Genomic DNA, 27,600 nt, shown 5'->3' with positions numbered 1-27,600 from the left:
CCTGCCTTTATCTGTGGATTATTAGACAAAGGAAGCTCATTTCTAAAAGGCAGCATCTTGAATATTTTCTGTAACTGTAGAATCAAGCGTATTAATTTGATAACAGATATAATTTTATCTTGTAATAGTATTTTCATTTTTTACATTAGACTGAAAACTTCAGCTGCCGGTATAAATGAAGTATTTTTTTTTTTCTGCCAAAGCCATGGTACTATTATACATTATTTATAAAGTGCCACCAATTTTGTTTCCCACAACAATACACAATTTGTCTTTTTTCTTCCTAAAGAATTCAAAAATGAAAAGGGATATGAGATAAATCAACTAACTGTAGAAAGGTATAATTTCTGGAGAACAAATTTCAAGGGGTGTCTTGGGAATGGTTTAAAAAATAAATGAACATGGCTGAGAGTTTATGTGAGAAATTGGTCTTCATTGCTGAAAGAAGGAATGATTCTTTAGAGGGATGATAGTAAGAGATGCTCAAAGATCAACCGAGACATATTAAAAATGTTGAGTATATTTGAGCAAAGATCGATTCATATTGGGCAGCATCCAGTCTAGCAGATAGAAAGGAACTCCGAGAAACTGTACAAAATCAAAGACTTTTACAGCCATATGGGAGCTGGAAAAAAAAAAAAATTTCACTAGGCAAAAAACAGGTCAGTTACTTCTCATTGGGGAATAGCAGGGCCTATCAGGCAAATCACCTAACACACTGATCAGGCAAGCCTTGATTGGCTGGTTTAAGATTCCATTACTCTGAGAGCTGAAACTGTTAAGTTAAGTCTCAGTTTGGTTGACATCAGGCTTAGCATTTTCGACTTCCTTTGGGGCCTGTTGTCAACAAAGTAAGAAGGATGTCCAATTCCCCCTTCTGAAAGGATAGAAATATTCTGGACTGGTCAATGTGGTAGCCGTACATAGTGTTTGATATGAGGCTAGTGCAACTGAGGAAATAAAATCTAAATTTTATTTCTTTTGAATATACCTACAGGGCCCAGGTGGCAAATGGCTATCATACTGGAGAGCATAGCACAAAGAAAACACAATGTTCTTGGAAAGGAGAAAAAGATCAAAAATAATTATTTTCATCATTATGGTGATAATCCATAAATCAGAATGTTTAGAATTAAAGCTTTGTCATAATTATCACAGATGAAAAGAGACATTTTTCTTCCTAGTGATTCATTTTGATAGAGTGTTGTGGAAATTATGATAATACAAATTAGCCTTTGATAATTATAAATACAGCCTGTCAAAGGACAGATATGGTGATGGTTATATGATCAGGAACAACATTTTCTTCCATACTCTAGTTTATAAAACTTGGTATAATATGCTATGTGTCACCTTTAGGTTAAACATGACAAAAAAACAGTGCAGCAGATTTAGTCACAAGAGACATCTCATCAAGTAGTTAATTTGTAGAAAAATTTAATTTTTTCAATTTGAATGAACAGATGGCCTATTCATTAAAATTCAAAAGTAGATAATTACTTGATTCCAGTATTTTTAGCAAAAGGACATTTTATAACATCATGTTTGGGGAAAACTCGTAGGTCTTAAAATGTTCTGTGTGGCTGGACATATAATTCTCCACTGTCTACAACTGCCTGCGATGCTAACTGAATAAGGCAGTTAAAAATAGACTTGTAGCTCTTCTTTAACACTGAAGCACTCACTTAAAAAAAATGCTCATCTCTCTGAAGAAAAATCTTCACAGTAACCCTGAAACCCTGCCTAAACATTCATTCAGAAAATGTTTATCTATCATTTCTGTGTTGGATACTTGAAACTAGGATACCCATTTGAAAAAAATGCCCCTGCCATTAAGTAGAGTCCAATGGTAAATGTTCACTGATTTAAGTGTCCTGAGCTTTCTTTCAATTGAGGAGTATTCTGCAGTTTTTTTCTCATTTAAGGCTTTCAATGAAAGTGGATACTTAATGATCCATAATAATATTTATATGTTTAGTAATTTTTGATATGTGTAAATCTGCTATAAAAGGTGCCATTTTCTTTTAAACTGATGCTCATGCTAATTTATTTTTCTTACCACTAAAAGCCAGAATTTTTTTTTTTTCCTCCAGAAGTGTTCCTCCTACTCTTAGGTACATAAAATGAGTGAGAAGTAACATATTAGTCTAATTTCCCTCATGGCTAGGAAACTTGGAGTCAAGTTGAGTCTTCATTACTCTGGTTTTACTCAACCAAGAATTCTTGGTCTCTTTCTTTACTTCCTAGGTCTTAGCTATCTCTACTATAGTCTGTCCCAAATTTTTTTGGATTAAGTTCATAACTATTTTTCAATTTCTTAAGTGAATTAATTTCCATAAACACTTAAAAGTTTTTACAAACTGTCTTAAGGTTTAAGGTTATAAAGTTTACATCTTTCCTGTGAATCAGATTAGGTAAAGGAAATTTAAATTTTAAAAGAAAACAACTGCCCCCATCTATTAGATTTGATCTTCATTCCAAGTTTTGCTCTTTTATTTAGTTTTGTCCTAACATATTTTCTACATCTGGACCTTATGCTTTGGAAAAAATGACACCCCCCCACCCCCTGTGCCCACCATCCTAGGCATTTTCTTAGGTCCATCTTGACAATCTTACAGCAAAATTCAAGAGAATAAGAAATGCATTTCTATGTATGTGCATTCCTAACATACCTGCTGTCAGCAGTAGTTTTTCATTTTAGATGCTTTTTCCCTAGATGACTATTACATATGTGCCCACTTACAATCAAATGAGAAGCTTTGTTCAGAGTAAACTACTACCTGTCTGCAAGTCCTTTTTCAGAACTCTTGGAACCAGATGTTTCAGAATTCATATATTTTTTTATACTTTAGAAAAGTAATATTGTACATGTACTACATATTATATAATACCTCCAGTTGGGTGGGGAGCAGCACCTGTAATCAAACATATCCACATTTCTGCAGCACAATGAATAAATGTTCATTTAGGTCAAAAAAAGACTATAAATAACCTCACATTAGTTCAGGTCAGGTTTTGAAGCCAAATGAGGAAATAACTTTGGGATTCAGAGAGCAAATAAGAAGCAGGGCATCTGATGGTAACTGATATCACTCCCATCCCTACTTCACTCTTCTCCCAGTGACTGTGAATATTCATTTGGCCAACATAACTAACCCGTTTGGGATCTGTGTGTAAGGCATTTCTTGAAGGACCATCAGCAAGAGTTGGGATCCCTGTAGGTTCAGTTCTGATCAGTTTTCAGATGATGCATAATAAAATGGCCAACACAAACTTCAGGTAATTAAATAATGGACTGTTAATTTTGATGCCTTAAGTGAATGTTTTTTTCTCTTTGTTATTCTGTATCCTATTTCCTTAACTTTATCTCTCTACTTTTATTCCATGGTTCACTTACCCCATCATCAGTTCCACTTTCCTCTTCTCTTAGCTATACCTTCTGTGGTAAAACATTCATATTCTGCCTACCCCATAACTGGATATAATACATAGGGCTTGAATTTTTATCTAACAAAATTATGACTAACTCAGTTCATGGCTCCAATTGCTTTGATAGACTTGTCTACAGATGCCTAGGTGGAATGTCAAAAACACCATAAAATTTCTGTGTAGAATGTTCTACTATTTCATTCTCTTCTGGTGTACAAAACTTAAGATTATAAGTGGCTGCTTGTTAACTTGGGTAGGTAATCATCGCTCAACTCAGGCTCTCTTGTCTTTGAGCGTGTCATATACTTACATTGGGCACAGAGAGGAGGGACTAGAAAATGTTTTTTACCTGTAGAAATCATAGAATCTTTCAACAAGTTGACATTCATGCTTTCCCATCAGGTAGAGATTTTCATTTATTCTGTGTCTCTAAATGTATCTCACTACAGGTGTGGATTATTTCTGGAGGCTTTTCATTTGTCACTGCTTTTAATTTGTTTTGATACTGTTATGATACCCACACAAAGAGGAAAGCATTCCTTTCTTCGGAAATTCAACTCAGTTCATTCTTAGGATTGGGACTGTGTTTTCTACTGATAGAACTGAAAAAGCTGACCCTTATTTTATCAGATAGATTTATTGAGTGCCAGCTTGTAATATTTTTTTCACAGCAAATGAACAACAACAAAAACAACCTAGATATGTCTCTATGCCATTATCTTCTTAGAGTATTAAAAGCACATATCTCTGACTGATATGTATATACCCAAGACTTTATTTTTGGAAACAGAAATCTTTATAAATGAATTTTTAAGCTACCTTCTCTAATATAAATAGCTATAATACAGTGATATTATTTGGGACAACATTTCCCAAGATTTGTTCAAGTTTTCTACTCATCAAAAACCTGCTCATTCTAGCAACTAGATTCCAGGTTGGGTCAAACTTGCATACTGCCAAGAAAGGGGTTAAATAGTCCTATGCCTCTAGTGTTTTCTCATTTTTATAGAGGGGTGTTAGCACAGGAAAAGTCTTTTGACTTTGCGAGCTTGGTAATGAATAAAATATGTGGGAAATGTGAAGAACTTATGTAAGCTTTGTCTTAGTCTCACTGAAGAGCTTTAATTTTATTCTTACTTTATAATCCTGGAGATGTCAGCTGGCCCCATGCCATCTTTCATGGCTTTACAAGTTCCCAATAGAGACCATGGACTTCAAAGCCTGTTAGGTGAACATTAAAAATAAAGTTCCAAGGCTAATGAACTTTAACATTATTGTTCTCTGTGAAGTTGCAGCAATATACAAGGCTGCAGAATGTTCAAGCATAATTTAAAGTCACATTGTACCAAATGTCTTCTATATTATTTTTATACTCTACATCCTAATAAGTTAGATACCAGAGTTCTCTTATAATATTATTTGGACGTATTTTTATCTCTCTGTTTTTTTTTGGGGGGGGGTCTCTTTAGGGCTGCACCCGTGGCATATGGAGGTTCCCAGGCTAGGGGTCTAATCAGAGCTGAGCCGCTGGCCTACACCACAGCCACAGCACTGCCAGATCCTTAACCCACTGAGCGAGGCCAGGGATCAAACCCGCAACCTCATGGTTTCTAGTCAGATTCATTAACCACTGAGCCACGATGGGAACTCCTATCTCCCAATTTTTATGTTGAAAAATGTCTATTAGGCAGAAGCACAATATCAGTTTAACATCTATTTCATAATCTTCACAACATAAAACACAATAATTTTTACTTTGGATCTGTTGTTTATCATTACCGTTTCTTGAGGTCAAATGCAAATTCATTGTATTTACTACTCTGGGGTGTGGGTGTGATAAGAGAGAGTTTATAAAATTTAAAGAAAACCTAATTGCTCAAATGAAAATTCCTTGTCTGTTATGTACATCAGTGACATTTACACTTGCTTGACTTCAAAACATAAATGATTTAGGACATTTTTAGATAAAGAGAAATTATTCATGGACAGTGCTAAGTCCTTAAGAGTAATATTTTTGTAGGAATTATTTTCTTTAATTAGGTAGAACTTCACATACTTTTAAATTTTTTAAACCTATTGGGTTTCTTTATAAAAGTTTCTCTGTAATAGAGTAGAAGGATGATTAACATAAATGTGCTGAGACAAATGTGTTTTTTTTTAATACCTAGGATAAATTCTCTATTTTATAGTTTTCATTTAAGCAGTATATCTAGTATGTTTTCCTTCATCTTATTGGATTTGTGCTGGTAGAGTCAATACTCCTTCTTTCCTTCCTATGACCAAAGATTTATTAATAAAATAACTCTCAAAGGTGAGAGGTTGACCAGATGTCCAGAGAGTCAACTGACTTTAGTTGACAAACAATGAGATCAAATCCATAATACTAGATTTTAATAGGTACTCCAACCAGCAAAGATAATGTTTCTTCTTGTTGTTTTGTTTTCCAATCTGCTTTGTCTTCTCTTTGTCATACAAATTCTGGGCCATCAATAATAGTTATTCAGGAGTTCCCATCATGGCTCAGTGGTTAACGAATCTGACTAGGAACCAAGAGGTTGCAGGTTCCATCCTTGGCCTTGCTCAGTGTGTTAAGGATCTGGCGTTGCTGTGAGCTGTGGGTGTAGGTCGCAGACGCGGCTTGGAACCTGCATTGCTGTGGCTGTGGCTGTGGCTGTGGCATAGGCTGGTGACTACAGCTCCAATTCGACCCCTAGCCTGGGAACCTCCATATGCCATGGGAGTGGCCCAAGAAATGGCAAAAAGACCAAAAAAAAAGTTATTAATACCATGGTAAGATTCTATGAGGATCTAGAAGATTAAGAACCTCTGGCTAATTGAATAGCCTTTTTTTATACTTTGCATCCCTGTTAAAGTCTGATATCTATAGACCTTATTTCAGAATATTTTAAAGTTCACAAAATTGGCTACTTTAGATTACCAAGGAAACCAATTATTTTAAAAAATAAATAATAAAAATCTGTGATTCATTAATACATGTGTATTTTTCCTTAACACATTAAATATCTAACAATGCATCTAATAACTGCCACGAGGTTGAAGGAGTAATGAGCATAAATAATTTTTAACATTTCTGCAACTGTCATATAATAAAATGTCACAGTGTCATAGAACTTTTAAGCTAATATGGTTTGTTACTATGGAAATGGTATATTTTAATCAGAGATTAGTAAAAATAAATATAGGTATAAATAGAGATAGAGATGTATAATTTATCCAAATTCTCAGACCCCCCCCCACCTCTGAATTCTATTAGGTTAAACATTTTTGAGCTAGACCATGAAGTTTGAATACGAGATTGACAGAGATGAAGATTCAGTGTAGGTCAATTTAAGAGGGATCCCAGTTTATGGGAATATTGGATATTCAGTGCTAAAAGTTTGATTTTGTGTGTGTGTGTGTCTTTTTCCAGGGCCACACCCATAGTATATGGAGGTTCCCAGGCTAGGGATCTAATTGGAGCTGTACCCACCAGCCTATGCCAGAGCCACAGCAAGGCGGGATCTGAGCCGCATCTAAGACCTACACCATAGCTCGTGGCAATGCCAGATCCTTAACCCACTGAGCAAGGCCAGGGATCGAACCCACAACCTCAAGGTTCCTAGTTGGCTTTGTTATCTACTGAGGCACAATGGGAACTCCCTAAAAGTTTGATTTTTGATTCCACAGAAACTGTGACTTCCTTAGCAGAGATATATTTTATCTGAATAGTAATCAAGGAAGATATTCTTTTTGCTGTTTAGTTTGGTAACACATAATCCAGGAAAGGAGATATGTCAGTTGTGAACAAAGGCTTAGGGTAGACTTTTAGTTAAGGAATAAGTATAATTGGGTAGATTAAGTGTGCTGACAGTAAGAAGTATTTGTAGTCAGTGATTTCATGACTGAATGATGATTTTGGTGTCCTTAGTCATAGAGTGGAGTTGGAAAGGGATTGATGGTGATTTGGGAAGGAAAATGAGGTCCTGCATGATAAAAAGTATTGATTGGAGTGTCCTAAAGGGAGTAGGAGAGAGGTTATTTGAAAAAGAATGAGACCAAATCATCTGATTCTTAGATATTCTCGTAAAGGATAATGTACTATGAATGGCATTAATAGTCGATCTTAAAACTGAGCAGTTTGTGCCTACGTTAAGTCCTTGTTCTTTTATAATTCATATCCCATACAACTTTGTAACTGACATAAATTTGGCAGCTTTTCATATAATCATAATATGTGCATCCATCACCACAGTCAAATTCGAAACATTTTCACTACTGCAGAAAGAAATGCTCCCCTAAGTCATCATACCCAAATCTCTCCAGCTCTCCCAGGCCTAAGCAACTACTCAACTAATTTCTTTCCCCATAGATTTGCCTATTCTGGGCAGTGCATATAAATGGAAGCAAACTTGGGTCCACTTGCCCACTGCACAGCAGAGCAAATCTACTGATAACTGGTTGTGATGAAGTAAAAATACAATCTTTATTGCAGGGTACAAAGGAAGGAGAATGGGCAGCTAATGTTCAAAAGATTAAGACTACCTGATGGCAACACTTGGGGTGAGGGTTGCAGGGTCAATGACTTTCTTCTGATTGGTTGGTAGTGGGGTAATGGGTGATATTTGGAGAATCTTCTTTGTCAACTTTCTGGTCCAACCAGTCTGGGGTCTGTGTGTTTGTGGTCAGCATCCTTCAACTGGGAGACAGTGGAGTGTCTTAGTTTCTACAGAACAACTCAAATATATGCATCGGATTGTTACACGTATCTCTTGAGGAGGAGATTAGACGTCATTTGGTTGCTGAACTGTTGTTTAAGCTACCATCGCTTGGAATTCCCATCGTGGCGCAGTGGTTGGCGGGTCCAACTGGGAACCATGAGGTTGCCGATTCGGTCCCTGGCCTTGATTAGTGGATTGAGGATCCGGTGTTGCCGTGAGCTGTGGTGTGGGTTGCAGACGCAGCTCGGATCCCGCATTGCTGTGGCGCTGGTGTAGGCCGGTGACTACAGCTCCAATTCAACTCCTAGCCTGGGAACCTCCACGTGCCATGGGAGCGGCCCTGGAAGAGGCAGAAAGACAAAAAAGAGGAAGAAAAAAAAAAAAAAAAGCTACCATTGCTTTTCTTGTTTGACTGTTTTTCCTTTGTTTCTTCATATTCCCATTTTCCTAATTAGTTATCTGCTTGGGTCTGTTCTTTGGAATTCAGGGAAGGCCCAGGAGACTAAAATCATTTTCTAAAAATAAGAAATGGGGAACATGGAGGGGCTTTTTTTACCTAGGAGGGCCCTGCAGAGTCCTGCTGGGTTTCAATAATATGTGGTCCTTGTGACTTGTTTCTTTCACTTAGCATGTTTTCAAGATTGATTCATATTGTAGCATTAGTCAGTACTACATTACTTACTATGGCTCGACAGTATTCCGCATATGCCTTATCCATTTATCAACTGATGAAGCTCTCTTTTTTTCATGACTATTCTGCCATTTTCCCTGACTGCCAGCTACAGGGGTGTTTGGTAGTTTCTTGCGCCTCAGTTTCCCTTGTTTAAAATATTATCCTGATTCCCCCTTATTTTGTTCTCAGTGGTACATGAGGACAAAGTTTATCTTCTTTGTGTGAGGAATAACTTTCAAACCAAATCCTCTCACTCCCAACCTGTCCCAGGCCATTTGAACAACTGCTTTTGTGAGAGGAAGTTTGAAAGCATTCAGCTATTTATAGCTGTTCAGAGTATTTTGCAGGGTATGTGATTATACTTTGGTTTTGTTTTTTGCCTGATTTTTAAAAATGTGAAGGTGGATAAGTGTTTGCTGTATGCCCTGGAGAATCCTAGCCACTTGTAAAGGGAAAATAAACATATATGTCACATCGAATATAATCTAAACTGTGAAATAAAAACTCATATTGTGAGAAATTTATTGTACTGTTGGGTAAAATCAGTTACAGTACAGAAAAACTTTTATTAAGTAGAGTGGGAGGTTCACACTTCTAAATAAAGTTGACTTTTGAATAAGCACAGGTTAATTCAAATAAAATTTATAGTTGTCCCTCCCATGTCTGTAAATTCAACCAACCACAGATCATGTAGTACTATGGTATTTACTGTTGAAAAATATCTGCATCTATGTAAACCCATTGGTTGGTCAAGAGTCGACTGTACTGTTTTTTTTTTTTTTCTTCTTCTTCTAGACTGTATCAGCGATATAATTAAAATGAGAACAGAATTTCCCATGGCATGATTACAGCAGTGGTCATTTTCCCTATCACTCCCATTTATTTGCTCATAAGTATTTACTAGTCTCCTCCTATTTACAACCAGACACTGCAGGATTAAATGACTGGCCCTTCAATGAGTGTAGTGTATACTGATATGTGTAGAAAGCTTTATCACATACCAAACTCTTTCACATAGATGTTACATATTAATTTGGTGAAGCAGGTAACTAATTATCCCCATGGCACTAGTGTGGAAGCGAGTGCCTAAAGGTCCATTGTGTTAAGAGCAACGAGAACCAGAATATCAGTTTAGAATGTCTGATTTCAAAACTCTTCCTCCTTATGCCTCATAAGAACTAAACAAAAGTGTCAAGTGGACTTAGACAAAGGAGCCATAATTTCTGTTTGAAGCAATATTATCTTGTCCACAGTGAATTCTTTTATAATCTTTCTGCTCTTAGGTGAAATTGTATTAAGTACCCATTTGACATCCTGTTAAAAGACTGGTGTCCTCATTTCATATATCCACAAATTCCTGAATCTGTAATTTCTTTTTCTTTTACTTTTAATTATAGTTGATTTACAATGTCCTGTCAATTTCTGCTGTACAGTAAAATAACCCAGCTTTATATACACACACACACACACATACACACACACACACACACACATTCTTTTTTTCACATTATCCTCCATCATGTTCCATTACGAGTGATCAGATATAGTTCCTTGGGCTACACAGAGAATCTCATTGCTTATCCATTCCAAATGCAATAGTTTGCATCCGCTAATTCCAAACTCCCAGTCCCCACACTCCCTCTCCTTCTTGGCAACCACAATATTTGCAAATGATGCAACAAACTAGGGCTTAATCTCCAAACTATACAAACAACTCATACAACTCAACAGAAAAAAAAAAAAAAAAAAAAAAAAAAAAAAAAAAAAAAAAGCCAAAGAACCCAATTGAAAAATGGGCAGAAGACCTGAGTAGACATATCTCCAAAGGAGACATATGGATGGCCAACAGACACATGAAAAAATGCTCAACATCATTAATTATCAGATAAATGCAAATAAAAACTGCCATGAGATACCACCTCATACCAGTCAGAATGGCCATCATTAGTAAGTCTATAAATAACAAATGCTGGAGAGGGTGTGGAGAAAAGGGAACCCTCCTACACTGTTGGTAGAAATATAAATTGGTAAAACCACTATGGAGGACAGTATGGGTGTTCCTCAGAAAATTAAATCTAGAACTAACATATGATCCAGTGGTCTCACTCCTGGGCATGTATCCAGAGAAAGCATTCATTGAAAAAGATACATGTACCCCTATGTTCATTGCAGCACTACTCACAATAGCTAAGACAGGGAAACAACCTAAAAGTCCATTGACAGATGAATGGATTAAGAAGTTGTGGTACAGATACACAATGGAATACTACTTGGCCATAAAAAAGAACAAAATAATGCCATTTGCAGCAACATGGATGGAACTAGAGACTTTCATACTAAGTGAAGTGAGTCAGAAGGAGAAAGACAAATACCATATGATATCACATCTGGAATCATGTATATGGCACACATGAACCTATCTACAGAAAAAAAACAAACCCATGGACATGGAGAACAGATTTTTAATTTCTTATAATTATATAATTTACATTGTTACTCTAAGATCTCCTGCTTTCCAACTCCCCGTTATCACTCATTCTTCACTGCCCCTTTGTTCATTGATGTAGCCAAGCAATGAATCCTTCCTCAAAATTTTACCTTCCTCTGAGCCCTTCACAGATGAAATTAGTGTGAAGCATACTAATTTGGAGAGAAACATAGGATGTTAATTTTGGCAACAACTGAGTATTGTACACTAGACATTCCTCTTACTAAAAGTCTTCTAGCCTCCTCCACAGGGGGCTTTCCTGCTGACCTCTTTCTCTGAATGCTCCACCTTCTTGCTTATCTTTTTCCCTTCATCACCTCTGCTTATTTATAACTAAATTTTATGAATCAAGACCTTGGACTCTGCCTTTCCCTCCTTAAAACCACCTATCAAATAATTCTTTCTTTAAAACAAAAAACAATAATTTCCTCAAGAACTGCTTTTAATACAAACACATATGCGTGTGTGTCTTGCCATATGCGTAACCTAATATCAAAACAATGAAGTAAATTACTATTTTTCCAAATATGCAGGGAAGTATTTAAGGCATAGAGAGTTAAATAACTTATCCCAGCCAATCAATGGTACAGCCAGGACCTGATTTTCTCAAGTGTTCCTGGAGAAAGACTGTCATACTAACGTTAGTAGGATATTCTTACAAATCTTGCTTCAAAATTTTTCATAGTTACTTCTATTCAGGTGACATCTGCTGCAGGAAATTACTCAGTAAAATACCTTTGTGGCTTTATTCAATCCTTTGTGGCAACAAGGATGACTTAAATATTGCAACCTATAGTGTTAGCCTTTTTTAGCTTGCAAAATCTGGTGGCGGTTTAAAAAAAAGTGGAAGTCAAAATTGTCCCTTTACATGTAGAGTATATTGTACATGCATGGACTTAGTTGACGTCAGGCCTTTTCAATTTTGGCACTACTTACATATTGGGCTAAATACTGCTGGGTTGTGGGAGCTGTCCTGTGTGTTATAGGATGTTTAGCAGTGTTCCTCTACCCTCTAGATGCCAGTAGAACTTCCCTAGTTATGACAACCAAAAATGTCTCCAGACATTGCCAAATATCCTCTGGGGTTAAAATTGCCCCCAAATGAGAACCACTGTATTGCATCACAAACTCTCCCAAGCTTAATATTAAAACATAACAAACACAAAAATCATATAAATGCTCACAAGGATGACGGTGATAATAATACTTGTCATTAGCCTGTCTTTAAGGACCTAAAGATGTAGCCATTCATCGTTTAGGTTAACTGAAGGTGCTCATGTATCATAGAAATAATAGAACAATAATGCATTATACATGGCTAGAAGTAAGCTTCATAAATTTGACTTAATTGAGACAATCAAGTTATCTGCACAGCTTTTATTATTCAGGGAATGATTAGTCTACTTCCCTTTCCTATGGGTGCATATCTATTTTCTTGCCAATCTTCATCTTTCTTCATCCCTAGAAATTGAAATTAGTTTGCACATATTTATCTAGTGCCTTTTTTTTGCTAAAAGTTCTAGAATTCAAAATGTAATGTGTACAAATAATTATAGAATCATGATTCTAGTGAAATCCTTCCAGAAGCCTATTCATGCCATATCAATGGTTGAACCACCTACAGTAGGTTTAGTATATTCTTACTCCTTAAGTATCTCCAAGGACAGAAGTGCTGTAATATAAGTTGTTCATTCCAGACTTTCACTCTGATAGTTCAGATGACTTCTCCTATATCCAAATTACTAAAATTTCAATCTGTTTCCTCATGTACGTTTCCTTGTGGATATGTGTGTATAATGCCATAAGACCTTAGAGTCAGATATCAAAAAAAAAAAGTGAAGTTCAAATATACCGATGTCCACGTTAGCCTGTCTCTCTCTTTCTTTCTTTCCTTCCTTCTTTCTTTTTTTTTTATATGTGAGTTTTTTTGTTCTGGATACCTTATTTATGTTTTTGATTCTTTCATTATCAGGTATAAAGGTAATGATTTTATTTTATATTCAATATGTATTATAATCTATTGTAATTTAGTGTAACGAAAAATTTGGTGAAAGGTATTTATAGCACTCAGACCAGAAGGGAAATTAGATTTGCCTAATTGAAAGGAGAAGAAACTAAGGTTTTCACTCATGTAGCTTCAACTTCAACTAGCCTCTTACACCTCAGATTCTGTTTCCTTCTGTTTGGATGACTAGTACATTTGTGCTTCTAGTAAGAACTATTGCTACAATGATATCAAAGAAATTACTTCTCTGAGTGGGAAGCTTGGTCCCATCCACAATATTATAAGAACCTGATGTTTAAAGAAACTGTGATAACACAAGTAGCTTAGGGAAGAAAAAAACTGCTATCTAAATTTCTCTCTCTCTCTTTCCAATGAGAAACTGGTAAACCAAAATAAAACCATAGCAAACTTAGGGGAAAAAATATGTAATACTAAATATTAAAACAGGGAGACTATGCTGTATAGTAGGGAAAAAAAATAATGTATTGGGGAAATGAAAAAAAAAAGAAAAAACAACAGGGCGATTTTCACAGGCTTTTGCTCAATGGCCAAAAAATGATTTTCAGTCAAAGTTAACACCTCTTCTAAGGAGCAGGAGTTTAGATCCAGAGAGACCACATCATTTTGGACTTGAAAGCACACTTCAATGGAAAACTGATAAAATGCTGATACACTCTCTTTTTCTAATTCAAGAACAAATTTTCATCTCATAGTGAGAACATCTTTTTTCCTTCTTATACTGGCTAAAAGAAGACATATATAAAAACAAACAAGGACGAGTCTAAAAATACAGTCTGTCTTGGACAACTAGGTGATTTTTCCCTTTAGTTAGCCCATAACAGCCTTATTAGTTTCTACTTTCTTCCCCAGATGACAGTACCCTCAGTATCGAATGACCCTACAAGGCAAGTTCAATATAATAGTATCTTTAATCCATTGCGAAAGCACAAAGTCCTAAAAATTCTCATCACAAGGGAAAACACTTTTTGCATTTATATGAAATGAACTTACTGTGGTAATCTTTTATCAATATATGTAAGTTATTATGCTGTAGACCTTAAACTTATATGTGATGTTCTATAGCAGTTATATTTCCATAAGGCTGAAAAAGAGAAAAAAGCAGATCAATGTGACTTCATCTCCTAGAAGAAATATATCATGTTGGATACAGCACAGCTCAACTGCCACAAAGTTGAATGTTCCTACCGAATCCAGAAGCTATAGATCCCCTCATGAGAGCATACATAATGTAAAAGCTATAGTCTCAAACCTACAAAATCATGAAAGCTTTCAAGAACAAAGGAGATGGAAGGTCTTGTCTAGATGGGACCTTTGAAGAAACACCTGACTCCTTTTATTGACCCACCAAGTTGTCCTGAATGTTCCAGCCAAGATTACTGGGATTAAACACAGAATGTTCATGATTAGTTATTGCCAGCCATTCTATTATAGCCTACCATTATAAGTGTCTAAACTGATTTGCCTGATCATGAAAGTTCTCAGGGCACAAAACCACAGATTGGTGAAAAACCCATAAAGATAAAGCTAGGCAATTTTGGTTCTTGCAAATTCAGTGTCTTCTTTTATTTATAGGGTCTACTGATCCTTATAAAATATAGATAAAAGTATAGATGCTTTATAATGGATCTCTTAATGCTTAACATCTCCCAAAAGTGGTATATAAATTGCGGTGCCAGAAAACAAGAGGTAGGTTGATTGTTGCCCCAAGTGGCAAAATTTAGGGCTTATGACTCAGCCCATGGCAGATCATAAATGAATGGGCATATGGTACCTGAAGTAGAATAAAAAATACACTCAAGTGACTGTGATAAAGCTTTCAATTACTCATTGCTAATAGCAGGAGTGATCACAAGAGCCAAACAAAACTATAAATAACCCTTAAACTTTATTTTAGCCAACTATTCCAACATCTCTCACACAATTTTAAAAGTTTAGTAAAATTCAAATAACAACTATTTGAACATTTCTTTACTTTTCTTTCCTAGTCAAGCTAGTGCATAGTAAATATATATATATACACACACACACACCAATATAGTATCACATTTTTTTTTAAAAAAGCGAAAATGAATAGAAAGAGGGAGTTCTCTTGTGGCACAGTGGATTAAGGATCCAGTCTTATCATTGCAGCAGCTTAGGTTGCTGCTGTGGCACAGGTTCAGTCCCTGGCCCAGGAACTTCCACATGTCATGGGCATTGCAAAAAAAAAAAAAAAAAAAAAGAATAAAAAGAGCAGAAATGGAAGATATAGATTAACCACATTTTAGATTGTCAGTAGTTTCTCAAGTAACAAATCTAATATCCTGGAAAAAGTCATTTGGAAAATGTCTTTCTGCTTTTCTTTTCTTCTTCTTCTTTTTTTTTTTTTTTTTTTTCCATCTGCTTAGGGCCACACCACAGTGTATAGAAGTTCCCAGGCTAGAGTTTGAATCGGAGCTGCAGCTGCCAGCCTATGCCACAGCCACAGCAATGCCAGATCCAAGCAGCGTCTGTGACCTACACCACAGCTCATGGAAACCCCTGATCCTTAACCTACTGAGTAGGCCAGGGATTGAATCTGGGTCCTTATGGGTACTTGTCATGTTTGTTACCACTGAGCCACAATGGGAACCCCCTCCTTTTTTTTTTTTTTAAATCTTCGATTCGAAATCTACCTTTTGAAAATGAAACTAAATTGAAATATTAAAATGGTTATGAACAAATGCTAATGATTCTTTTTTATTACTTTGAATAGAAATTACAGTAATTTGCTGACCTGAGCTAAATTTATGAAAATGTTAATAGCAAATTATTATTATATAAAAACCTTCACACTGGGCTGTTTCCACACTGGTGTAAGCCTCTGCAAAAGTATGCTGCTGTATATTCAGCCTACTTGGCTTTTTCCCTCTTTGTTTCCCCATATCCCTCTTCTCATCACCAAAATAACCACATGTAGGCCTACCTACTTTCTGTGTGCATGGAGTCAATTTAAAATAAATCTTGTCTTTAGCCACAGAGAGAAAAAGAAAGGAGCATATATGAGGGGAATGGCTTCAAGGTGAATCTAATACTTTAAAGGGAGTTGATTAGGTGGGGAGAGGGGCCGCTGGGTATATGCAATAAACTTTTGACTGTCTTAGTATTAGTTTTCTTAAGTGGACTACATAGTCCATACTTGGAAATCCTTTGTAAATGTGTAATCACTTCTAATTTTGCTTTAAGGCTGGTGTGTGGCTTAGTGAATGAACTTAACCAAATTCACATCAGTAACTCATCTTATTGGGCTCTTGGAAATTAGAGTATTTTCTAAATGTCTCCTTGAGAAGCCTCATTAATGCCTTGTTTGCACTTATCTTTCTTTTTAGTGCCCAGTTGATCTTGTTTCCCAAAATTACTCACTCCCCAGCCACATACCAGATGTGAAGGATAAGCAATGAAATTATGATTCAGGGTAACATTGACAATTGTACCCTTTTTTGTAATTGTTTTTGTAATAGAACTACCTTTTTTCTGTTTACCATCTAGATCTATTTAGTTCAAAAAATAGTGTCTGGGGAACTTTCTTATCTATTGTATGAGATCAGATCCCTTATTTCCTTGGCTATTGTGAATATATTAAACCTGAAAAAGATGTTTTACATCCAGATTTCTATTTATTGACTATAGTCTGTTTTAGCAAGTCTTTTTTAAAAAAAAATTGCTATTCTAACTAATATGGAATACAATCTTCTGTTACACAAATTATTCATATATATAATCACTTATACCTATATTTTACCGTAAAATTAATCAACCTTGAGAAAATTAGACAAATATCAGATCAGGAAAATGAGTTGTAACCAGAAGTGAGTGCTTATAGAAATTTGAAACCCCAGAGTCATATACAATTCTACCGTGATCCTTCCAGAAGTCATTTGAGAAAGGGAATTGTGATCAGTTATATGCGTTCTTAGTTCTTTTAACATAATTGAAGCTATAGCTTTAAGTCAAGAAAGTCTTATAATGCAGTGGACAATTGTTATTATGCTATTTGGGGAAGCTTCAACCATAAGCTGGTAGTTGTTGAAGCAATACTGTAACAAATGTTGGCTGGACACAGCCAAGTGGGAAAGACAAAAATACTGCATTTTCTCAGGTAGACCAGTGTGAATTCATAAGATTCTATTTTTATCTTTGAGTATGGTATTGAATTAAACCCAAAATTTCTCTCAACTCCCACAGAGAGAGAATCTGAAACAAATACTTTTTCCATATATAGTGACTGAAAGGAATATATATGTTCATATATATAATCCTACATGAACCATTAACTTTGGTTTCTGTAATAGATGATGGAATATTTGGCTTCAGTGTAATCTAATAAGCCCTACTAACTTTTAAATAATAAGAAATGTAATGAAAATAATACCAGTAACAGAAAAAGATTGTTTACAAATACAAAAAAAAGAAAGAAAATAATACCAGTAACAACAGCTAGTATTTACTGAGATTTGCTATATGCCAGCACTGTCCTAAGTATTTCACCTGCTTTATCTCTTTTCCTTTTATAAACTACCTGGTGAGATAGATACTTTCCTTTCATCCATTGTATTAATGAAGAAGCTGAGGCATAGAAAAATTAACACCTTGCCTGAAGACACAGGGCTAGTAAGGAATAGCTAGGAGAACTAGAATTTAACTCCTGGTCTGACTTCAAATGATGTACAAATGTCTTTACTATGTTGTATTTTGAGTCTGTCTTTCATTCTTGAATGGCTGATGACATTTATAGAATAGACTTGCTATTGAGAGAAGAGAGGGTGCAAGAATGCCATGGGACGAGCAGCCGGAGCTCATGAAAGTATGAATTTCCTGGGCTGGTTTTGATATCCCTATCAAGAGAAAGAGTTTTCCTTCCAGCAGTCAGGAAGTAAGGCTTGGAATTTCCATTGTTGCTCAGTGGTAACAAATCCAACTAGTATCCATGTAGACACGGGTTCAATCCCTGGCGTCATTCAGTGGGTTAAAGTTCCGTCATTGCTGTGAGGTGTAGTGTAGGTTGTAGATACAGCTCGGATCTGGCATTGCTGTGGCTGTGGTGCAAGCTGGCAGCTATGGCTCTAATTTGACCCCTAGCCTGGGAACGTCCATATGCTTCAGGTGTGGCCCTAAAAAGACAAAAAAGAAAAAAGAAAAAAAGAAGAAGAAATAAGGTTAGACTTCTTACCTTCATAACGGTATTTCCAAACTCTTTGAATGTGTTGGATTTGTTCCTCCTAAATAACTTCTTTACACACAGAGGGGGAGTGTACACACAGTTCATAAGTAGTAGATTTTGTTTGAAAGTTTATCCTTATTTCTGCAGAATTCTCTCTCCATTGATACCATTGAGATGAAATGGTTTTCAGGGTTGAACAATATCCTCTGAAGGACTGATCTTTCATCAGTGGTAACTGGATTCAATTTTTGTAAAGTTTTTTTTTTTTAATATGTTAAGATTTCTATCTCAGTAGGTGTTTGAACAACCCTGTGATTTTAAAAATATTATTGCTTAAGTTAAACTAGGTGGGAGTGAATGTAAAGCTGAAACTCCAAAAAGTTAAATATTAGAGGAAACACACAGAAAAAGAAATAATTATGGAGTTGATTCATGAAGGCCTGACATTTGGAAAAAGTTTGGCAGCATGAGTTCCTTTCAGTCACTAGTTACTGCCAAGCGTTAGGCTTTCCTTCTATAGACTGTGGCTAGGTAACTGGGAGGAATAATAGAAGGGTAAGATTAAGTGTAGAATAGATTGTACGGCCTTTTTATTTTCTTCCCCCATTATGTTAGGTGATGGAATTTTTAGAGTGCACAGCTATGACTTTTTTTAAAAATTGTATTTTTTCTCACTTCATCATGAATATAGCATTTCCTTACATGCAGGCCACAATGTATTCCCAGTATACCTTCTTTCCTTAACTTTTTCCTTCTTTAGCATTTCATTTTCCAAATCCTTTGTGGAACATCAGTAGTCCTAACATCTCTTTCCCCTCAGCACCTGTAGTTTGGTTTCCTTACAGTCAATATTGCAAGGCTAGGAAACAGATAAAATAACCTTGCCCAAGTCAGATAAGATGTTTAAAAATAAAAGATACTGTGAGCTGCAATTAAATAGTGCCCACGGGTCAAAGTAATTTCCCTTTGCATAATAGCTGCCTCACTCAGATGAGAATTCCCATGTATGAAGTGTGCTGTGGAAAATGTACTCACTTACTCATTTTTTATTCTTTCGAATTCAAAATAACTTTAAAATTGTAATTACCAGAGTCTTCTAATACTGCATTTGGAATAATTTCATATGTTGACATTTTTGTCTCTGTCTTTTGTTGGTGTTTTCTTTCTGTCTCAAATCTTACCAGTGATTGATTTAGGAACGGATATGGATTTCTTAACTTAAATATTTTATTGTTTTTCTTTTTTCTTTTTTTTTTTTCAGCTACCTTGGGTGATGTTCCCTTGCCTTTTTTTTTTTTTTAAGAGCCACACCCCACGGCTTATGGAAGTTCCCAGCCTAGGGGTCCAATCGGAGCTACAGCTGCCAGCCTATGCCACAGCCACAGCCACAGCAACGCAGGATCCCAGCCTGTCTGTGACCTACACCACAGTTTACAGCAATGCCAGATCCTTAACCAACTGAGCGAGGTCAGAGATTGAACCTACGTTCTCACAGAAACGAATCAGATTCACTTCAACCAAGCCATGACCGGAACTCATTTTATTGCATTTCTTGCATTGCATCTTGTAGATGATTTTATTTTAATTGCATTTTTGAAAATGACCCTCAGAGTTCCCTTGTGATGCCACAGGTTAAGGATCAGGCATTTCAGTGGCTCTAGTTGCTGCTGTGGTGTGCATTCTATTCCTGACCTGGGAACTTCCACACGTCCTGCGTGTGGCCAAAATAAAAAAAAAAAAAAAAAAAAAAAAAAAGAGAGAGAGAGAGAGAGAAAGAGGAAAAAAAAAAAAGGAAAAGAAGTACATCTTAGAAATGCAACAAACGAAATGAAGCATGAGACAGAATTAAAATGATGTGTTTTTCCTTCTTTTCAGATGGTAAGGTTGAAGTTACAAAGGAAGGTGTGAAGCTGTGCACGATGGGTCCAGGAAAAGTATTTGGGGAGTTGGCTATTCTTTACAACTGTACCCGGACAGCGACCGTCAAGAGTAAGGCTGTTCTTTTTTTTAAATACTTTCACTGCTTTTTTCCTTAAACCTGCGAGCTGTTAATTAATATGCCTCTCAATTATAGTCTTTATTATTTTATTAATATACACTTTAATTATTGCTTTTCAATACAGTTGATATTTTCCTCCTAAAGGATGGTTGTTAACATTGAGTCAGATTTTATTGCTGACTTATGGAAAGTATCCTTTAACCCAGAGCTCATCATTAGGATTTACAAAATAATATAACTAAACAAGAGCAAGATTTTTCATTTTTTTGCCTTGAAAGCTTCAGAATCGTATTTAAGCAAATTTTACGTCTCTCTCTAATTTGGGTTGCATTCCCCACATAAATTTCACTTACTTATTTGAAGGTTTAGAAAAATTAAGAGGCGAAATAGCCTTCATCTCATTCAAACACTGAGTAAGATATAGTCTGAATTCTAAAACTGAGTCTGAGTATATTCTTGTCCTCAGCTGCTCATCAAGTTGTATATTATAGCATTTTTTCTTTTCTACTGATTGAGCTTATTTTAAATCGGGGCAATAAAGCAGCTTGTTTCCCTAATTTTACATGTATGTGTATATATGATTTCTCTAGCAATTTTTATTGCTTGGTAGCAGCAGCTGCAACAGTTAGAGAAAAAAATGTTTTAAATATGCCTTCTTTCTGACTACAGGGTGTAATGAGTATGTAATAAACAGAGCTGAATGCAAAAGCAAGCAATGGAAGATCCATTGTATCTCATGCAGACATGTATAGTTCATGTCTGAAAAGTTCTTCTCAAAGAACTTTGACACGTTAGCCTGTGGATGATTGCAATCACAAGTTACCTTGATTAGGTTGTGACGTTAAAACAATTCTGTTGGCAAAATGGCAGTTCAGTTGTTACTGCCCATTAGTTTTATCTGGATATCACTAGTATTTTATATATTGCTTTATTTTTTCTCTCTCTCTCCCTCAGAAGTATGGCTTACAATTGACAATATGAAATTGAAACTTGGGTTGTAAAGAGCTCAATAATGCATGGCCAGCTAGAGTTCCAGAAATTCTTACAGGTCTTGTTAGTAAATCACCTTTTGTATTGATTGAAATCACTAACATCAGTTGTACTTGGGGTTCTTATGAGTCCTCCTTGACATTTGATTCTTGACTGCTGAAAACATAAATCTCTTCTGATTAATAGGCACTGCTGTGTTTTTATTTCATGTGATCATTTAATTATATGACTCAAATAATGAAGCCTGATGAGCCATAGAAGATTCTGCTAGAACTTTAACTCACTTAAAAAGTATCTTATCTAGAAAAAAAAAGAGCGGTCATGACTCCATTAACTGAATAGAATTTACTATCATGCTTCATTTTCATGAGAAATATATTCCTTTTAGGGCAAAAAAGGGGGGGAGCACAAAATAGCACATTTGGATTAAAACAGATTTTCTCTGAATTGTGAATAATTTTTAAAGCTTTAAAATATTTAAATTTTAAAAAATATTTCAGCCTTGTATACTGCTTATTTAATCTAATTGGAACTACAAATTTTTCAAAGGCCAGCAATTGGGAGTCACATGGTGCTTAATGTTTTGAAACATTGAATTGTTATTAAAGACATCCTTTAAATAAATTGCATAGAATATTTAAATGGATTTTATAACAAAAGATTTTTTGTAAGATTATTGCTTGGCTTCATAAACTTCAATTTCTTGTTAGATTCCTATAAAATTCTGTTCATCTGCACTGGCCTCTGTGGTAGTCATGCTTGGTAAATTTAAATAGACACTGTGCATCTGATTCTGTAAGAAGGAACTGGGTGTTGAATGCAAATTGTAATCCTTAACTGTTTGAGGGTCAGAATATCAATCGTTAAAGGAAATGAATGATGGAACATGTTCTTTAACACAGACTCAGATGTCTCGTGTGCGTGTGTTTGCATGCGTGTGCATGTGTGTGTTCATAGTGCCCACTTAAGATGTGGATTTTGTAGTGAGAAAAGAGTCTCTGGTGGATAGTGTGCAAATACATCTCTGCATTTATAGGTGCAGAGATTTTGTGCATAGGTAAGGAATGATAGCTATTTACTTCTGAATGTTGCTAAAGAACTGTAAGGTGTGACTAATGATTGTTTGTTGTCAGGACCTTGGTGCTGTCTTCGGTACTATCCAGGGAGATTTTACTTATGGTTGTAGTTTCTAAATACTCTTTTAAAATGTTTGTTTAAATTTTACTCTCAGGCTGATCACTTTATAATTCTGATGAGATTCCATTGTGGATGTTAGTTTTATCAAATGACTACCTTCAATGCTTTCTCTTTACACATGGGTATCTAAAACTGAGGATATTACACTTTCTACTCAATAGCTTGTCTCTCTCAGCCTTTTCCTTTCTCTTACCCAGCTTATGACTCCTTTTTCCCCAACATTACCCACTATTTTTCATGATTGAAAATGTTGAAATGTTTTCTTTCTCCCTAGATCAGTCTGAAAGCTTCCTAGTATTTTAATGCATTTTTAATTGCATAGTCATAGCTAAATCCTAGGTGACAATTCAAGAGCCCCTCAATGTATGTGAGTCATTTCTTGTTCACAAGAATACTTGTTAAAATTGTATCAGACCATGAATAGATACATCACAGGGACTTCCTCTGCTAACAGATGTGATCCTAACACACCTGTGGGTTGTCTTTATTTTTATTTAGGATGTCAAAAAAAAGTTTGTTTGTTTTTTTTACATTGAGGTATAATTTGACACATACCATTGTATTAGTTTCAGAAGTACATGATTCAATATTTGAATTTATTGTAAAGTGATTGCCACAATTAATTATATCCATCACCATACATAGTTAAAAAATTTCTGTGATTAGAACTTTTAAGATCTACTTTATTGGCAAATTTTAAATATATAACATAGTATATATTAACATAGTATTATTAACTCTAGTTTCTATGTGTACATTACATCCCCAGGACTTATTTATAAATGGAAGTTTGTTCTGTTTGACACCCTTTACTCATTCTACCCAACCATTTCTGCTCCCCACCCCACCATTGACAACCACCAATCTGTGTTTTAGAGCTTGAACTCATTTTTTTTTTAATTTACATATAAGTGAGATCATAGTTGTTTATCTTTCTCTGTCTAACTTATTTCACTTAGCATAATGCCCTTAATGTCCATCCACGGACATGTTACAAATGGCAAGATTACCTTCTTTTTTATATCCAAGTAATATTCCACTGGGTATATACATACCATATTTTCATTACCTATTCATCCATTAATAGATGATAGGTTGTTTCCATATATCAGTTATTATATATATATATATATATATATATATATATCAGTTATAATATATAATGTGGCAATTAACATGTGCTGCCTATATCTTTTAGAGTTAGTGTTTTTGTTTTCTTTAAATAGATATCCAGAAGTAGAATTGCTGAATCATAGGGTAATTCTATTCTTAATTTTTTGAGGAACCTCCATACTATTCTCTATAGTGGCTGCCTAATTTATGTTCCCACCAACAGTGAATGAGGGTTTTCTTTTCTCTAAATCTTCACCAAAACTTGTTATTTCTTATCTGTTTGATAATTATCATTCTAAAAGTTGAGAGGTGATATCTCATTGTGGTTTTGATTTGCAGTTCCCTGATGATTAATGATGTTGAACATCTTTTCATGTGCATGTTGGCCATCTGTATGTCTTCTTTGGGAAAATGTCTATCTTAATCTTTTGCCCATGTTTTAATCAAATTGTCTATTTATTTATTTATTTTACTATTGAGTTGTATGAATTCTTTATAACTTTTGGATATCAATCCCTATCAGATATATGATTTGCAAATAGATTTGCAAATATTTTCTTCTATTCTGGAGGTGGCCTTTTCATTTTGTTGGCTTTCTTTGCTGTGCAGAAAGTTTAGTTGAGTTTCTTTGCTGTGTTGCCCCACTGCTTCGTTTTCACTTCTGGTCCCTTTGTTTCCGGTATCAAATCTAAAAAGTCATCTTTGATACTAATTTCAAGACATTTATCACTTATGTTTTCGTCTAAGAGTTTTATGGTTTAAGGTCTTACCTTAATGTCTTTAAATAGAAAGGTTTTTTTTTAATTAAAGCTATAGATTAACATATATTATAAGTGATAATTATGAGCTTTTTCATAGTGATCCACCTGAAAGAAGAACTATCATAATTTGAAGTATGATCTTTGTTTTTCTTTTGGGAAATATCAACTGGGGCTCTTCTTCTGAAAATAAATAAATGTTTACCATTGGTTATTATTGTAGCACCAGGAAGAAGATCTCAGACAGCACTAAGAAGAACCTTTTTCTTTTTTAAAGAACAAAAATCATAGTGATATGGGCAAAAAAAATCCATGTTATGTTATAGAAGATATACACTCATAGTCTACTTTTATCTTATAAAACAATATTATTGATTTTTCCTTGAAAAATGAGGATTTTATATGTATGTGTGTGTGTATATACATATATACACACACACATATATACATATATATCCACATATATATAATTAACATTATATTGGAAACAAACCTAACAAATGATTTGAGGTTATTCATGCTTAAATAGGCTCAAGTTTTCTTTATTAACTATGATATGAAAATTGTCCCTTTGATTTTGCCTTTTTAGTTACCAACATTTCAGATGCCATTGGGAGAAAAAAAAATCAGGTGATATATTTGATTTCCATAATACCAAATAATTAATGTCTCCAATGTTCTTTGAATTTCACATTTTTATCTAAATATTCTGGAATTGTATAAACAAAGGAGAGTTTTACCATCCATTTTTAAACCACATAAGGGATAGGAAATTCTAATACTTCCATTTAATACCCCTTATTTACTCAATCTCCATACCTGGAAGCATATCATTATCATGTTTTTCTCAAGTGTCATTCCTATTTGTGATTTCATTTTCCCTGCCCTCACAGCTAAAGCAACAGCAATTTGCACTCACCGTGGGCCCTTAACTTATATCTGTGCCCAAGGTTCTCAAAAGTCACAAAAATGGAAAAGTTGAAGTAACTGGAAACCTACAAATAAGATGGAAAAGGCACTTGTTTTACAATGAATGATTAAGCAGCACATACTCTGAATTTGCAAGAACATGTCTTGGTTAACCTGTATTTCCCATTGCTAGTTTTCACAACTACACAGGGATTTTTTTTTTTTTTTTTTTAGGTTTGACTCGCATGCTCTTTGCTCCAGCTTCAGCTGTACTTGAATTGGTATTTTTGCCTGAAGATACTAAAATTAAGCCTGTTCCTCTTTGAGTGTGCAGTTCCCTTCGCCCCAAACCTTAGGCAATATATTATTCAAACAGTCTCATTCAAATAGACTCTAATAAAAATCCAGGATTAAAAGCTCTCTCTTTGTAGGAAAGTATCTTGATATCAGATTAAGCTGATGACCATAGAAAAGTTATCTGCAAAGTATGTCTATGGTAGATATGGTAGCTCTTTTATGAGCTGCCTTTGGGAAAAATATCTGAGTGATTTTTCTCCTTAGGTTATTTATAGGTGGTATTTAAAAATTCCTCAGTACTAAAGTACTTCAGTACTACACAAAAGAGCCTAAACATCCTACAAGAAATCTGACAAATTGATGACTTAAATAACATCTGTTTTAGTTTGAATAACTTTCAACTTTTCACACTTGAGCTTCCCTAAGATATTTGTATAGAGGGAAGCTGACTAATTAAGATATTTCACTGTGTCAAAGACTTTTTAAGAACAAAGTTAAAAGGTTTGGATTTTTGTGTTTATTTTTGTTTTTAAAATAAATATGACTCTTCAGTGAGATGGCTTATATATTTCCTTGCAGCTCTGTTTCAAACACTACATTATTCACCCTGACTCAGAAAAATCTGCCAACTGTAAAAAAAAGCTAAAAAAAAAAAAGTGAATGGGGAAAAAATAAGAGATTTAACTAAACATTCTTGCTCAAATACCTCTCTGCACTATAAATCTAATACCTATAATTATAAAGTCAATATCAGTGCTTTTTATTGGTAAAGGAGCAAAAGAAATGAGGGCCAGTTTTATTGTTAATGAAAAGGAATCCTAGATGAAGCTCTTGGAGTGGCTGTGAACCTTGTAAATTTCTTTAAATGACTAAATTAAGAAGTAGGCCACTGGATACTTTTTAGGAAATGCCATTACAGAGTTCTATAAAGCATTATATTTATGATAAAGATTTTTGCATGTCAAAATAAAGCAACAAACAAATGACATGGATACAGTTATTACCTGGGTTTTTAGCGAATGGGAGCAACCATGTACTGTCATGCTCCCTGGGCGGCATTGCGAAAGCAGAGGAGGTTAACAATGTTAATGAGACACTCTGTTCTTCCTTTGAGAGGCAAAATAAAGATGCATGTTTTGCTTTCTCCTAGTCCAGTGCATGCTTTATACCAAGAATCTTGAAAGAAAACATAAGATAAATTTAGATGATAGGGACTAGAAATATGACTCTGCTAACAGAAAGAATAGCCCAGTAACTTCCCAGGAACTGTTATCATCCTGGAAGATGAAGCAAACCATGTTTTAGGACATTATCTTTTAGAAGTAGGTGCCCTTATTTAGTGACTTAATTAGATAATGCTCTTCTTCACAAAATTTTCTATAGCATTTGTCTATTAAATAATGCTGTAGGAGTTCTCCTGTGGTGCAGCAGGTTAAGGATCCAGCGTTGTCACTGTGGTGGCTCAGGTCACTGCTGTGGTGTGGGTTTGATCCTTGATCAAGGAACTTCCACATGCCACAGACGTGACTCCAAAAAAAAAAAAAAAGAAAAAAAAAAAAAGAAAAAAAAATACTGTAAAATTAGTAACAAACCCAATAATGTAATCCCTGGCAATATGACAGACTAGCATGAACAAATGGACCTTCAGAAGCTATTCTTTGCATTAGTGGATAAAAATGAATTTCAAAGAAAACATTTATTACATCGCATTTTTTTTCTTTCAAAGACCGAAGTTCTTTTTTTTTTCTTCTTGATGGCAAATATTACAGTCAGAACTGACATGATTTATATTTATCTATCTCCGGAAAAGATCCAAGTCTAGTA

The 27,600-nt window shown here is 35.0% G+C and overlaps 1 protein-coding gene across 3 annotated transcripts in view; it reads left to right on the top strand.

Moving 5' to 3' along the window:
• The window catches only part of PRKG1 (protein kinase cGMP-dependent 1), a 1,234,647-nt gene that overhangs the window by 443,665 nt on the left and 763,382 nt on the right, over positions 1-27,600 (top strand). For all 3 annotated transcript variants that reach the window (XR_014825752.1, XM_021072187.2, NM_001044574.2), the window contains 1 exon segment: positions 20,389-20,502. Coding sequence is in view for 2 of the 3 variants with exons in the window: in XM_021072187.2 (XP_020927846.1) it covers positions 20,389-20,502 (114 nt within the window). In the remaining variant the exon portion in view is untranslated.

The sequence above is a fragment of the Sus scrofa genome, chromosome 14, assembly GCF_054392235.1.
Source record: "Sus scrofa isolate SSC_HxYL_T2T_F1_AM1 chromosome 14, Sscrofa_HxYL_maternal_Yorkshire_Landrace_v2.0, whole genome shotgun sequence".
NCBI classification, from domain to species: Eukaryota; Metazoa; Chordata; class Mammalia; order Artiodactyla; family Suidae; genus Sus; species Sus scrofa.
Note: the sequence above shows the minus strand (reverse complement) of the source record. Positions and strands in the feature narration are given on the sequence as shown.